The 15,264-nt window shown below is 43.6% G+C and overlaps 1 protein-coding gene across 1 annotated transcript in view; it reads left to right on the top strand.

Moving 5' to 3' along the window:
• The window catches only part of LOC147749189 (maestro heat-like repeat-containing protein family member 1), a 58,723-nt gene extending 45,238 nt beyond the window's left edge, over window positions 1-13,485 (top strand). The window contains exons 17-19 of the mRNA XM_086929552.1: window positions 10,090-10,173; window positions 11,732-11,803; window positions 13,441-13,485. Coding sequence (XP_086785678.1) covers window positions 10,090-10,173; window positions 11,732-11,803; window positions 13,441-13,485 — 201 coding nt within the window. The remainder of the gene's footprint in view (window positions 1-10,089; window positions 10,174-11,731; window positions 11,804-13,440) is intronic.
• Window positions 13,486-15,264: the final 1,779 nt, after the last annotated feature.

Raw genomic sequence — 15,264 nt, 5'->3', positions numbered from 1 at the left:
CTCTTCAATAAAATAGGAACAACGCCTACTTTTCTCAGAACGTAACTGTGGGTCGAAAGGTTGGTATGTGATCGAAAAGAGTGGCAGATTGTAAAGTACTACACTATGAACATTTTGAGAACCATCGGAGTCATTTTACACTCATCTAATTTGAAGAAACCTGTTACATATGTTTCTTTTATTATATTGGATTACACCATATTTGCATGTACATGTGATTTTCCTAGGATTACATTTGTACACATGTGTGCTACTTTGTGTGCATACCCCCAAGGACAGGATGCCATATTGCACATTTATGTCTGCATCTACAAATTTGTCCACTACCCCTATACCGTGGCCAAAACACACGCAGCCATTTTTGTTGTCAGGCATACTGCTCCCACTTACTCATAAACCACAGTGTCTGCTTGGTCAGTCTATCTTGCTCTATGCCTCACTCTGAGAATGCGAAGAAAACATATATGCATTGGTACAGGCAAAGCCTTGCACTGCTATTCAGGTATCTCTCTGATGGTAAATTACACAGTTAGATTAAGTCATGTTTTTCGGTCTTGGCTCTAGACAGCACACATGAGCTGTCTCAAACCAAGATATACTGCATCTACTACATAGGCTTCAGCCTGCCCATGGGCTTCCCATTTGCTGAAACCTTTGTCACTCTTAAATTCTATCCGCATAATTCCACAGCACACCATGCCACATATTTCCACTACACAACTTCACACTACGCCACACAATTCCACAACAAACAATTTCAATCCAACACTTGCACTACCACCAAACCTGTCATCTCTCTTCCACATACCCACAGCCCCTCTCATCTCTCCCTCACACTCACAGTCCCCGCTCTCATCTTGCAATACCACTGCCCTCTCATCCCTCCCTCACATACACTGTCTCCTCTCTATACTGCCTGCTCACACACGCTACCTTCCTGTACCTCCTCACGCTCTGCACTGGTCCGCTTCTCCCCCATGGGTGCCCCTTCCACTCATGCCTTTTTCTCTCTCTCTCTCTCACTTGTATTCTCTCTCACCCCTCTCTCTCGCTCCCTCACACACTCTTACCGCCTCTCTCATATGGTTCTCTTCAGTTCTTGAAGCACAGTTTCTTTCTCGTGCCTTTTCAAAATTTCAATCCCTCAAACCCATCCTCTCCTCCTCTTCTTTGGGTGTCTTCTGCTTACACATGTGGCCCCACTGTATGCATCTGTGGCCTGCTGTCCCCTTCTTTTTGCTACCCTATCTCAATATCAATCACCACTTCCTGCACAAACTACCTATTCCTCTCGATCTTCTTTTCTATCTATTCTGTGCAGCTCTCATCCCTATCTATTCACTATGCCACAACATTCCCTTTCACAAATACACAACACAATTTCAAAACTAACAATGTCCAATACAACCCACATATTTCCACTCTCCACCACATACATCCACTTCACTCCAAACCAAAATATATAGGTAAAAGGCATTGTCATGTACGTCAATTGCTCTAAATATCAAAAATCTGAGTCCTAATGTATTGCAAATGCTTGTTAAATTATGCAATCCAATAACTGTGAAGGTCTCTGTGCATTGGCTGAGGGTTATGAAAGGGATAATGTAGATGATCAGTGGCTAATAAAGCAAGACAATGAAAGGCTCAGACTAGATGAAGAGTTTAGAGAAATGCAACAGCACCTACAAAGGCTGAAGTGAGGTGCCTACTTTAACCAATAGTTGTCAATCTAGAAACATGTAATTTGATTCTCTTAGAATACATCAGTCACAACAACAGTTCCACCTCTTTCTAGGTAACCTAACACTCTACACTGATATTGCATGTATGTATGCATAGATATTTCTATAATCTGAACTTCATAAATATTGTAGTGTTGATGGATGGGCCAGACCATCAAATAGTGTACTCCGTTTGGACAGGACAGTGGTGGCATGTACTCTACTGACCTGGCAGACATACAGCCAACCATATTGAGGGATTTCTTCCCTCTGAAAATCCCATGCTAGTTTGTAGGACTTGGGTCAATAATACCAAAAGTTGTGAAGAAATTCAGATGGCACATCAGCAGGGTCAGCTTTGACTGTGATGTGAACAGATTGGTGGAGATTCATTGCTGCATTTCACCCTGATTTGAGAGTAGCTATTGCACAAGAGATAATTCTTGTTGTATTTCCTGTAGCTGGATAGTAATTTATTTCTTTAAAAAAATTATTTTACTTAGTTTTCAACAATTTTAAGATCACAATACTGTGACACTGCTTCGCCATCCACCTGATTCTCCCCTTTCTTAATATCCCATTTAGTTCCAAAATACCATGAAGTAGACCACAGTCAAGTCCACTGCAACCAATCCGGTGCACTATAGATGGGTCTGTGCCCCAGTCAACTGTGTGCTTTTCCCCCAACAACTTCCTATGGGTGGGCCGCTCTGGGTATTAGTGATGCGCTTTTTACTGTCCCCAGATGTTATCATACTTTTGTGGTCCCCCTCTGGACCTATTCACTGCTTCCTCAGCTGAAAAGAAGAAATCCATCCCTCTTAGCCACTTTGAGATTGGGAGGGCCCCCCGGATCCTCAATGGCCCGCTATGTGATGTTTAGCCAAAAAACAACTGATCCCAACCATCAGTTTTTGTCCCCTTACCTGTCCCAACCCAGGAATAAGTTCTGTGTAAATGGCATTCAGCTTTGAGATGGTCAGAGAACATCATATGGTGTGTCTGCCAGACGTCTCCCAATTTAGAGATCCCCAACTTATTTCAGTGTACTTGAGCCCTACTGTTCTCCATAGCCATGTACCCTTCCACAATGGCTTCTTCCTGGTGGGCACCCTCCCCTTTCACATCCATTGCAATGCCTCTTTCCAGCTAATCACTGGAATGGCTGGAATGGCCGGGGGAGTGGGTAGGAGGGACTCCCCATACAGCCAAAACCCTGGTGCTTGCCTGGTAAAGTCCATGTGTGTCTCGTAGTGGGTCCCCGTGCACCAAAGATCCAATCAATAACCACAACCAGCTGGACAGCCCAACAAAGTAATACAGTCTGATGTCTACTACCATCATAAGGGGATTGTATGCAGTTCTTATGGGAGATTCACAGCAACGATCCTCGCTACTTGTAGCTATTGAAGTTGGCCTCTAGGGTTGTAAACAAAAGGCTAGGGATTTTGTGGGGGTAGTGTTGCAAAACATACAACAGCTGTGACCAGGCCACAATTTTGAAGAGGGCTATAGACCCCATCATGATCAGAGGGAGAGAGTTCCATCTTGCCATATGTCCCTTAATTTTGCATGTCAAAGGGGTTATATTCCTGCCCCAGCGTTCCTCTGGGTCTCTTGATAAGAGCATGCCCTAGTGTTTGAAATTGGCTTTCTGGTTGGCACAGGTACACACCCTGTCCAAGCAGAAGCCATAATCCTGGTCAGGATAAGCAAGATACACACTAAAAGATAACCTGTGCTCAGCTTGGCACAGAACCGTCAGGGGTATCCAAAGAGACAATGTGCAAAGTATGTGTGCAACACACACACATGCACAGTAACACAATGAATACACCACAACAAGACTCTAGACAGGTTTAGAAAATAATAGACAATTATATTATAACCAAAACAAGCCTAAAATGACAAAAATCCAATGTATAGAAGTTGAGATATGTAACATTTTTAAATGAATAAATGCATTAAAGCACCTAGAAGCAAGCAGCTCTAAAAAGGTTACTTCAGGTTGCGCTGTATCGGGTCAAAGTTCAGGCCAAACGTGTGGAAGCGCAGGCCAGCTTCAGAACACCGGCAGGAAGAAGTGAAAAAAGTACCTTTCCTGGTCTCAAACAGTGAGATGTGTTGATCTGCTCCACGTAGTGAAGGCGATACGTCTGTTCTGAAAACGGGTGGTAGATGTGTTGAGTGATGTGCCACATTGGATTCTGCGACACAGTTGAGGGGATGCATCGACTTTACCAAGCTGCCGCCGAGGCGATACGCAGTCTAATGTATCGATCTCTGAGGGCAAAGCGCTAGTTCTGATGCGCTGTGCCCATTTTACTCCTGCAACTGGTTGATGCGCCAGTTCTGTTAAACACAGACATAACATTCATCAAATTTCATGCTGCAAGTGTCTGGGCCACTTCCTGTGAGTTCAGGTACTGGAGCAGGGATAGAGACTTTGATGTCCCTCAGTCTCAAGCAATAGGAGGCCAGCCAACAAGCCCTTTGAGATCACTTGGAGGAAAGGCAGAGCCCAGCTCTCCTTTAGGGCAGTCAGGGAAAAGCAGACAGCAGAGAAACACCAGAGAAAAGCAGGCCTTCCAAGCCTGCAAGCCAAAGATAAGTCATTTAAGCAGAACAGCAGTCCTTCTGACATAGATTCAGTTCAAGATCCAGAAGTCCCTGATTTTGAGTGGGGCGTGTTGGTCAGAGACCCAGTACTTATAGCCAGGAGTGCCTTTGATGCTGGTTGGTGAATTCAAAGCAGCTCTCTGAAGTGCACAGCTTCTTCTTTCAGCCCAGTCCTGTCTTCCAGGCTATCTATAGGGGATAATCAGTCCTTTGTGTGGGGACAGGCCACTGCCTATTCAAGTAAAGTGTTAGACCCTCTGTTGCACTCTGCCCAGGTAAGGCCATCAGAATACAAATGCATGTTGATGGCTACTCAGACACACCTATCTTTTCAGGGTTGTGGCTGTCAAGAGGGAATGCAAAAAGTGTAGCTGTCACTTACTCCAATTATTGGAGATGGGCTGTCAGGCACACAACGCAGTATGTGCAGATAAATGTCTACTTTCTAATAGTAAACAAAGCAAACACAAGGAAATGATGTACGGAGCGCTGACACTTTTCAGACACTCACCCCCTGTCACAGATTGGGGTGAATGCATCATCATTCTTTAGCTCACTTCGCCACTTCAGTTCAGACCCAGCTACATGCAAATCAGTCTTGAACCTCGCTTGGCAGTTCAGGCTGGACTGCTTCCATAAGGAACAGGGTCAAGACTGATTTGCATATGGCTGGGTCCAAACTGGGGTGGTGTGGTAAGCAAAAGAATGATAGATTAAACCCAGATCCTTGTGCCCGGGGGTGAATGTTTGCATTGTCCAGCATTCTGTCCAGCAATTGTTTCTTTTGCATACTTTCTTATAGTGGCATTTCTAAAATAGCAATGTTAAATTCAATTTCACCAGTAAGTAGGATTTATCACTACCATTCCAAACATACGAAACACGAAAAAGCCTCATTGTAGTGAAAAGTGAAATATGCTGTTTGTCACTATCAGGACACGCAAAACAGAAAAGTACATGTCCTACGTTTTACTTGCATACACTGTGCCCTTAGGGCTACATAGGGCCTACCTTAGGGGTGACTTATAAGTAATAAAGGGGGAGTTTAAGGCTTAGTAAGTAGTTCTAAATGCCAAATCAAAGTATCTTTAAACTGCAAACACAGGCACTGCAGTTGCAGGCCTGAGAGAGGTTTGAAAGGCTTCTTCTGTTGGTGGCACGATCAGAGCTGCAGCCCACTAGTAGCACTACATTTACAGGCCCTGGGCATATGATATACCACCTTACAAGGGACTTACAAGTTAAATAAACAGGTCAATTAAGTATACACCAATTATACACATGTTTAAGGAAGAAGCACATGCTCTTTAGCACTGATTCAGAGTGGTAAAGCGCTCAGAGTCTTAGGACCAACAATAGATTCAGCCAAATGTGGAAGCAAAAAGATTGGGGAAGACCACCCTCGGGCTGACAGGTCAAACACCAACTATTTAAATGCTCCAGATCACCTGGAAGTAACTCTGGAGGAATGGCCACCACAGGGATTATGACTGATTTCCCCCAGTTCACCCTCAGGCCTGTTTCTTCTTTGTAGATTTCTAGAATGCAAATCAGCTGTAGGATCAATTGGTTTAGGTGCTGAATATAAAGGAGGACATCATACCACATACAAAGAGATGCAGTACCCTAATTCTACACCCCACCTCAACCCCCACACCTGCGCATCCCCCGATCTATTTGGCCAGTGTTTCAATCACAAGAGTGAAGAGGAGAGTAGACAGCAGGTGGCCCTGCCAGTGGCCTCTGCCTAGCTGGAACTGTTGTGAGTAAATGGTGTTCACTCTGACCCTATCACATGGCACTGTGTATAACATCTTTACAGACTGAAGGACTTTAGGGCCAAAATTAATCTTTTCCATGATGCGTGGAGGAAAGGTCATTCAATTGAGTCGAAGGCCTTCTCTAAGTCCAGTTGCATCACTAGGAATCTCACCTGTTTCAGTACCCTGGTGCTAAGGCCTTTGCAAATATTTTGGTTTAAATATTACTTAGGGGAATCAGGCTGTAAAATGCACAGTCTGTAGGTGGCCTATATGGTTTGGGGAAAACTACAACTGAGGCCCCCTAGATATGATAGGGAATTATCATAGCTGTACCTGCAGCTTCGACCATTGTAAAGAAGTGAGAGAGTAGTGTTGGTGTAACCTTTTCTGCACTTGAACCGGGCACCTTCTCAGAATGCATCTCCTGCAAGGCTGAAAATAATTCCTCCTTCGACAGAGGTGCATCCAAGTCCTGTAGCATGATCAGGTCCGCAGCTATGGGGTGTTGTTGCTCCACGTGCCCGACGTGTTTGATTGGTAAAGTTTCTCATAGTAATGTGTGCAGTCATTGCCGATTGCCTCAACAACATTTGTCACCTCACCGTCGGGCCCCGTGTCTATGGGACAAACCTGTCTGCCAGAGTTGGTTGCATACCTGTGTAGCAATGTTCCCATATTTTCGCTGTTTTTGAGAATCGGACACTGCTGCCCATGCAGGGTCTGCTATTGTGTTCCCCTGAAGAACTGCTTTCCTTCCCTCCCACAATGTGATTGGGGAGACATCTGTTGTGGAGTTTGTTCTGAGGTAAAGTTATATCTTTACCTTCATGTGTTCCAAAAATCGAACATACTTCAGTCACCCAACCTGAAGGTTTCAGTGCGTATTAGACCTAGGCATCCCCAATTAGTTAAATCGGTCAGTGGTCCAATGGTACCCTTCTGAGAAATCGGAGTCCAGCAGTGAAAATAATACATACTGACTAGTTCTTTGCTTTCCATTGATTGCAAAGCATCAGGGACTCCACCCATGGCACCAGGGTTGAGCCTCTCTTTTCACATCAAGTTGTGGGTGCATGACATTATTGAAGTGGCCTGCTACAATAAGGTCCCACTCCGAGACTGTGGTGATAACTGTCATCAGATCTTTCATTGTGGTCGCCTGCAGGTTCGGTGAAATATACACAGACACTACCATCCATAGGATGCCATTCAGGAATTGAGTAACCACCACATATCTATCCATGGTGTCTCAGATAGCATGCGTGACCATCAGGGGAAAGGTAACTCTTGTTGAGCACCTAGTAAACCCTGCATGATATACGCAGTTAAAGCCATGCTGTACCAAAAAGGAACCCCTACTCCCAAGCAAATATGTCTCTTGCAACAATAGAACCACCAGGGTCAGCTTGTGGACCTATTGAGAATTGTTGTGCATTTTATTTTATCCAGCAACCCACTGACATTGCAAGACAACAGCTTTTAGTGGATGGTTTTGTTGTCAGAGGTCTTGGCGAGTCGTTGAGCCCGTTTGAGTAGGGTCCATGGCCGTGTAATGTGTCTTGCGTGAGGCATAGTGTTGCAACCGAAATCAGCCCTATAGTACGCAACTTCAGGCGCGGCTGGCACAGGTAACAGCGGTGGGGTGTGAAGGGGTGGGAGGGATGAAGTCGGCAGAAAGTAATCACCATAGTTTTGTGTAGCTTCGCTCCAAGCAAGCCCCTCTATCTGGAGGCAATGTGTCTCTTCTCCATAAGTGAATGAGACAACATTTGTAGCTATACATGGAGGAAAGGAAGGAAGGGTACCAAAATTCTCCTGTCTGAGGAGGATGCTCTACGTCTGTCCTCTGGTTGTGACCAGAGTTGCCCTCCTATCAGTCTGCTACACTTCTTCCTAGGGTGGGATGGTTGACCCCCTACAGTCTCCCGAGATGTCATTGGCTCCTTTGTTTATATGGGCAGTTATTTCCTCTCCACTGCTCACTCCCAGGCCTCTTCCGGGCTCTCAAAGAAAATGGTTCTCCACTGTGACATTAATTTCAATTTGGCAGGTTATATCAGCATATATTGAATGTCCACAGCCCTGACTTTCTACTTAATCTCTAAGAAAGATTTACAAAGGAGCTGCACTTTAGTTGTGTAATAAGGGAAGAGTATAACCCTGGAGTTGGTGCAATGGATGTCTAGATGTTGGCGTACCTGCCAGAGGATATATTATCAGTTCACAAAGTTCAGTACCCTGATGACAATGGCTCTAGTGGGTCCCCCCCGGCGGAGGCCTTAGGGCAACCACCCTGTGTGCCCTTTCCAGAACAAAGTAGGGGGAAAACTCACAATCCAGGATCCAGGGTCTGAAGTATCCCATGAGGAATTTCTCTGGGTGCTGGTTTTACATGCCCTCTGGGAGGCCCACCAGCCATAAGGGCAGAGGAGGGTCACCCCCTACACCTGATACAGGGAACATCTGCCTACGCTGGTCCAGGACAGGGGCCACGCCCTCTATCCTCTTGAGACACCACAGTGAGGTGGAGTATTGCTGTACTTGTTTGACCGTCCAAGCCCAGTGTTTGCTGTAGTGGGCTCCTGGGGGGTCACCTCCTGAGGGGGAAGCTGTGTGCCCATCTCCTACCTTTGGGGTGAGACGTCATGTGCGGGTTTCCACCCACCCAGGCTGCAATCGTAGTCCTGGATTCTCATGTTGCTCAGTCTGTCTCATCTACCCTTGTCCGCCAATTTGGCTGGGCTGTCACAAGCCCATGTGGCTGCCTAAAGGTGAAAGGGGGTCCCTACCTCTCTTCTCCATGTGACTGTTTCTTCTGACTCGCTGTGCCCCAAGAGTGAATGCTGAGGTAAACGTGGGTCGCTGCTGTGGGATTGCAGCTCCAGGTTGTGTCCGTTAGCGTCATGCCAGTCTCACGGCAGGGCGTTGTTTGCCTAATGCGTTTCTCTTGTCCCCGGCTTGGGTAAGCTGAAGGGGAAAAGCGCGGAGGCCGCCTCATGGATTTTTGCCTCAGAGAAAAGGTTGCCCCATAGTCAGCTCTTCCAGGATGCAGTTGCAGTCCTGGCTACTTATAGCGCCCAGCCCATCTCCTCCACTTTAAGGTACCCGTTCCACTATTACGAGCTACCGCTTGGAAGTGAAAACAGCTTTGTCCCACACCCCGGCTAATCAGCTGTCTTCTCTCCCTCGCTCATCCCAGGAATCGATGCAAAGGGGGGTTTGCCACGGTGGGTTCACAGCTCCAGGTGGAGTTTGCCACCGGCAGGCCATCTCTCGGCAGGCCATACGCACACCCATGTTGTCGATCACCAAAATGATCTCTTTCATCCCGGGCTCCCTGGATGGGCCAAAGGGGGTGAATATGAGGGCCATTGTTCAGGTGCTTGCAACCGAAAAAAGGTCGCCTAAGGGTCGGATTCAGCACGATTCTCAGAGCAGACACCAGTTTGTTAAAAATGTGGCCACAATCCTAGGGTGCTTGGCCACGCCCCCCAGTAATTTCTTCCCTGATGCTCTTTACAATGTAGTTGAGGAGAGTGATATGTCAATGGTAGATGATCCCTTTGGAGCCAGGATGGTATTCATCAATAAGGTAGAAAAAGGTAGAAAATGTATTGTTTAGGAGTCATATAAGATTTCTTGAGTAAAGAGCAGAGTGAGCACTTCTAGTAGCAGTACACTTGTACACTGCCAGCTCACCATTATTCACTATTTCTGCATCTTTGATCTATTACTCACAAATAGAAACATTTCACTCACACATATCTTCTACTTTAAAAGGTGATGAACACAAGGTGCTATGGATGTGAAATGCCAAAATAGGAAGCAAGCATAGTATGCAGTTACTTGTACAATTTTTTTTCTCCATTTTTAGTTGTTTGAGGTGTGCAGCTTTTCATGACTTCCATCTCTGGAAACTTATAACAGTCCACATTTGTTGACAACGGTCTTGGTAATGCTGATCTTTTTTATTATATTTTCAGTATCCTTATAAACTACTTGAAGAAGTAACACCACCGGAACACAGAGATGCCTTCAACATCCCCACCTTAGCAGCTGAGAAACATGTGAGTCTTCTTTAAAATACCATAACATCATGTTTATGTGCCTCCTCTCTCGGACTCTGTTTCTTCCATTCCATCTTCACAAATCAAAGTAAATCTGCAAGATATCACAGGAATAACTGCCTGTGGAAAATGCACTCCATTCTCAGAAACAAAGGAATTCTTTACGATACTAGCAAGGAGTGAATGGTGTAGCAACTCAATCCGTCTCTCAGCCACTGGTACCCTTAGAAAGCTAGAGCTGATTTCTTAATTTCAAAGACGGTTTTAGTGCATAGAGTAAACAGACAGAGTTGGAATCTATCTCCTGCTGGTAACAGGGATTAATTAAAACAATTGTCTTGACTACTAGACTAACCTCTTCTGTGAGAGATGAGAAAACAATACACTGGGTTGATCCTACTTGTGGACAAGCAAGAACTTATGGGCTCAAAAATTCCATTTCACTCTAGGATCAAATTTTGCCTCACTTCTAAACTAGACAAAGGAAACAGCTGGCATTGGCTTTGAGCAAAGAATAAAAAAATCTTCTCTTAAAAAATTGGTCACTCCCAGATTTCGCAGGTGCAAGTGGGGTGGCCGCTCCGTTTCTGTGGCAGCCGTAAAACTCTGGAAATCTTTGCCCCTTCTGATATCCAAGGCAGACTCCCTTCCGGTCTTTAGGAAGCTCTTGAAGACCTGGGACCAGATGCATGACCCATTTTTGCATGCACAAATGGGTTAGCGGCCTGTTTGCACATGCAAAATCTAATAGGGCCATGTACAAACCCTATTTAGCAAGTAGCAATTTATTTGCAATTTGATAAATAGGATTTGCAACTCACAATTAGGATGGGGCATTCCGAGGGTGTCCCTTCCTAATTGCGATTTGCTACCCTATGTAAGGATGTTTTGCGATTGCAATTGCAGTCACAAAACACTCACAATTTACCGCCCTCTTCAAGAGGGTGATAATGCACTCTCAAATGAGAAGGTGTCCCCAGGGGACCCTTCCACTTTGCAAATGCAGGGGAAAACAAAAACGTTAATTTGTAAACACATCCAGTTTTCCTTTAAGGAAAAGGAAAAGGGGCTGGATTTTAAAAAAACTGCTTTATTGAAAAGCAGTCCCAGACATGGAGGTCTTCTAAGTCGAGCAAGTCGCCATACCTTTGAAGGCCAGCCATTCTTACTGGGGTCGCAAACTGCGAGTGCCTCATGAATACTGATGAGGCATGTATTGTGCAACCCCATTGGGAATCACAAACAGTGTCTCTGACACTGTTGTACATGGCATTTAGCGACTCGCAAATTGCGACTCGAAATTGAGCGTAATTTGCAAGTCGCTAAATGCCCCGGTCGTACATCTGGCCCCTGGTTATTTGCCTCCTAGCAGGTTGTTGTTGCTGTCACTTCTCCCTGTTCACTTAGCGCCTTGACACCAGCTGGTATAAGTGCGCTTTATAAATACTATCCTATCGTATTACCTAGGATCAACCAGTTTTGCCATTTTAGAGAGAAATATATCAACAGTTTTACAAGTCTAAATAGCCTTCTTGTTTCCATTCTCTCTATCTATCAGCTTGAGAACATGATCAAAATGATGAACAGCACTCTCAGGTTGTGCGAGTTCATACTATCTACAGAGGGCGAGGTAAGATTTTGATGCTTTTTTCTGTCAATGTGAGAGAGAGTGTGAGTACTATCCAATTGAAAGAATCACGCAACTAACCGTTACTAATCAATGTGGTCTCTGGAATGTAATGTAAATGTAAGGTGGATTTGTAAAGCAGTGCTTGTCACCCATGAGGGTATCCAGGGGTTTCTCCCATCCAATTATGGGTTTGCTTTACTTGCCAAATAATCCATCCTATGATACACACTTTGCAGTTTTCCATAAATAAATGTTTGGCTTGTTTAGAAGGATCAAATATAACACATGGTGCTGCGCGGTGGCAAACATTAACTACTCACCTGATTGTTTCACCCAAGTGTTATATTGGTACAAGAGAGGCAGAACGTCTTGTGAGAACAGCATTAATATGTGATGAAACAGCAAAATAGTATTATCACAGAATGCACTACATTATGTTGCATCATTTTCACTGTGTTCAATAATTTGGCCTTCCAAATGTGTCTCTGAACATGAATATTGTGAGGCACTAATATCATTGACAAAAAGTCGAGAGACAAAATGTCAAAAGGTATTTGCATAGATTTTCTGTACCTAATTCCACATCTGTGTACCAAAAAAAACATACACATATATCTTCATTTATGTGGCGTTAATAATGGCAAATGTATACATCTCTCTGTGCATTTACCATTCGATATTTTGTCCCTCTATATTTTGTCCACTGTTTTACTGTGCCACAATATTCTTGTCCTAGATATTAAAGAATACAATCGGCCCTTCATAGTCTTAGAATTCCAGAACCACTTCTGATGGAAGACATTTGATTAATGTTTTAAATTACATTACAGTTGGGTGTGTAGAAAAAGAAGTAAATGCATAGGTTTTCAAGAGTCTTGGGAAAAAGTTAAATCAACATACGACATGGAGAGACTGAGGCTCACATCCCAATGGTGCTGTAGAAGGAGCGTTTCTGGGGTAGGGTCATTCAAAGCAGTCCTCATCATATAAGAAACACATTTATGTTGATTAAGATTGGGTGCAAAACCTTTTAAAAGAGAAAGACTTTGTTTATATGAATTAATTACATGCATCATGTGAGAATAGAGCTCCCAAGAGCTTGACTGTCATCCCTATATGGATGATTTGGGATTGCCACAGAAGAGCAAAATAATTCTGCAAATCTAGTTCAGATGCAAGGGGGGCCCGATGGGTAAGTAACATTATCTGCCCCCTAGAGTCCAAGACTGGTGTTTATCAGGTCGCTGTCAGATTGTTATTAATAATCTGAATGAGTACAAAACTCCTACTGGCTGTTTAGAGACTTCAAAGAGTAGTAGAATTCTGTGGAGTAGCTCCTGCGTGGGAGAGGTTGTGACACTGGAGAAGAGATGAGGCCGCTACTGGAGTACAATATTGTATGGAAGCACATTTTTATGAACTGTCTTACCTCTTGTAGTGTTTAAAGAGGCATAATCTCTTCCCAGCTAACTCCCCCTTTACCTTACTTAAAGTTATTTAAATTCTTTGCAAGCCAACATTTAAAGCAAGGCAAAAGATATTTTATGAGCTCATGGTGCCTCCACGTTGCTTGCTAGACTGTGAGGATGGGCAATTGCCTACTTTACCAATCTGACCTTGTACCTTTCAACTTTCAGGTTCCAGCCGAAATGCCATCTTTCGATTCTGACCACTGTGACTGATGTCACTGATCACATTTATGGAGGATCCCTCACCATTTCCTTTCTTTACATATTTATTTAAATAAACATTTATTATATACCTATTTATGTATTCCATATTTATTTGTTTTATTCAACAGCAAATGTTATACCTCCATTGATATCTTTTTTTAGTATTGTATTTATTAACCACTTATTGATGCCTTATTATTAACTTGTATTATATTATAAAACTCAATACAAATTTTCAACACAAAAAATATGTGTAATGTGAATGTTCTTACCCACACTTAACTGAAGGTAAACATTGTCCATTTTTTGTTTGTTATGCATTTTAAGGTGCCCTTGGAACATAATAAATTAAATAAAGAAAATCCATACTCTTGCCTTTAATGAGAGCTATCATATATTCTTGGCTACATGACTGGCATAATCCTTCAAGATAGAGTTTTAAAACTAAGTAGGTGTGGGGCATATTGCAACACTCTTGAAAAGGCACACTCAGCAAGGAATTTAAGATTTGGGTGGAACATGTTTCTTAAATCACATTCCCAAATTTGAAACACAGGGACACACTGGTCTTTGTCTATGAATTTGCTTGGTTCAGACATGTGCAAGAGAAGCAACATGAAGAAAAGAATTCTGTTTATTAGCTGGGCAGTAAACTCTGCTGCACTTCCGGAGTTTGCAGAGTATTTCCCACTCTGTGCCCCGCACAGAGCACGGAGATCCGAAAAACTCTGCAAAGTGGCATGCAGTGGAGTATTTCCTCTCTCCTGGCTCACCAAGGCTAGACTATCTCTTGGCGAGAATCCTCAACATGGGTTGTCACAGCAGATCGTTACTGCTCACGTTGAAAAACCGGCCACTTGCATTGAGGAAGCTGCCACTCAAGTTAAACATGTTTTCAATTGGCAGAAAGAAGCTTGCTCCTCTTGCTCTGCTTGTGGTGCTGTTCACGCTGTTTTACTTCTTGTGGTAAAAATCAGCAGCATGACTTATCTCACTCTGCTGCTTCTGGACCTCCATGGAGCGCTGTGGAATTTTTTGTCACTCAAGCCTACTAATTTGTCCCTTGTTTATGTAAACGCTTATGCCAGCCATTAAAAAGCCATGAAGAATCTAAGAAACCACATTTACACAAATCACCATAAAAAACGAAATCCATGCTGATCACATTTATGAATCTTCTTCAACTATTTTCAACCATCTTCGTTATTTGGGATGTTTCAATGGACAAAAATAATCTCACTGTTTCAATTATTATGTAGTGTCCTTGAGCAGGGTAATGGGCACATACATCTTTCTTGAGGAAATAAATAACAAAGTAAAAAAAAAGTGAAAGAGTATCTAAGCCCCTAACTCGCAGGAGATTTTTCGCTTTTTACCCCAAATGATTTTTTCGACTCCTGACTCATTCTAAGAAGGAAGAGATGTAACTGAGGATCATATGGCTTCTCTGGCATAAGTAAGAGACAAGGTAATTAGTAAACAAACCCCGTAGCTGTGTGTCTCAAAATGTCCTTTCTTATTGTTAGATTTGGGGGTCTGTAGTTGGCCCAGGTAGGTACTTGTGACAAATAGGGCCCCTTGCCTCTAGTCTGGGTAAGGGGGGTATACTCCTAAAATAACCCCTGCTCACCCTATTGGTAGCTTGGCACGAGCAGACAGGTTTATCTCAGAGGCAGTGTGTAAAGCATTTGTGAACACATACAGTAATCAAGTGACAACACTACACATGGATACCACACAGGTTTTATATAAAAAATAAGTATTCTTTATATAGGCTTATCACAAGAC

This window comes from Lissotriton vulgaris, chromosome 1_1 (genome assembly GCF_964263255.1).
Source record: "Lissotriton vulgaris chromosome 1_1, aLisVul1.2, whole genome shotgun sequence".
In the NCBI taxonomy this organism is placed as follows: domain Eukaryota; kingdom Metazoa; phylum Chordata; class Amphibia; order Caudata; family Salamandridae; genus Lissotriton; species Lissotriton vulgaris.
Note: the sequence above shows the minus strand (reverse complement) of the source record. Positions and strands in the feature narration are given on the sequence as shown.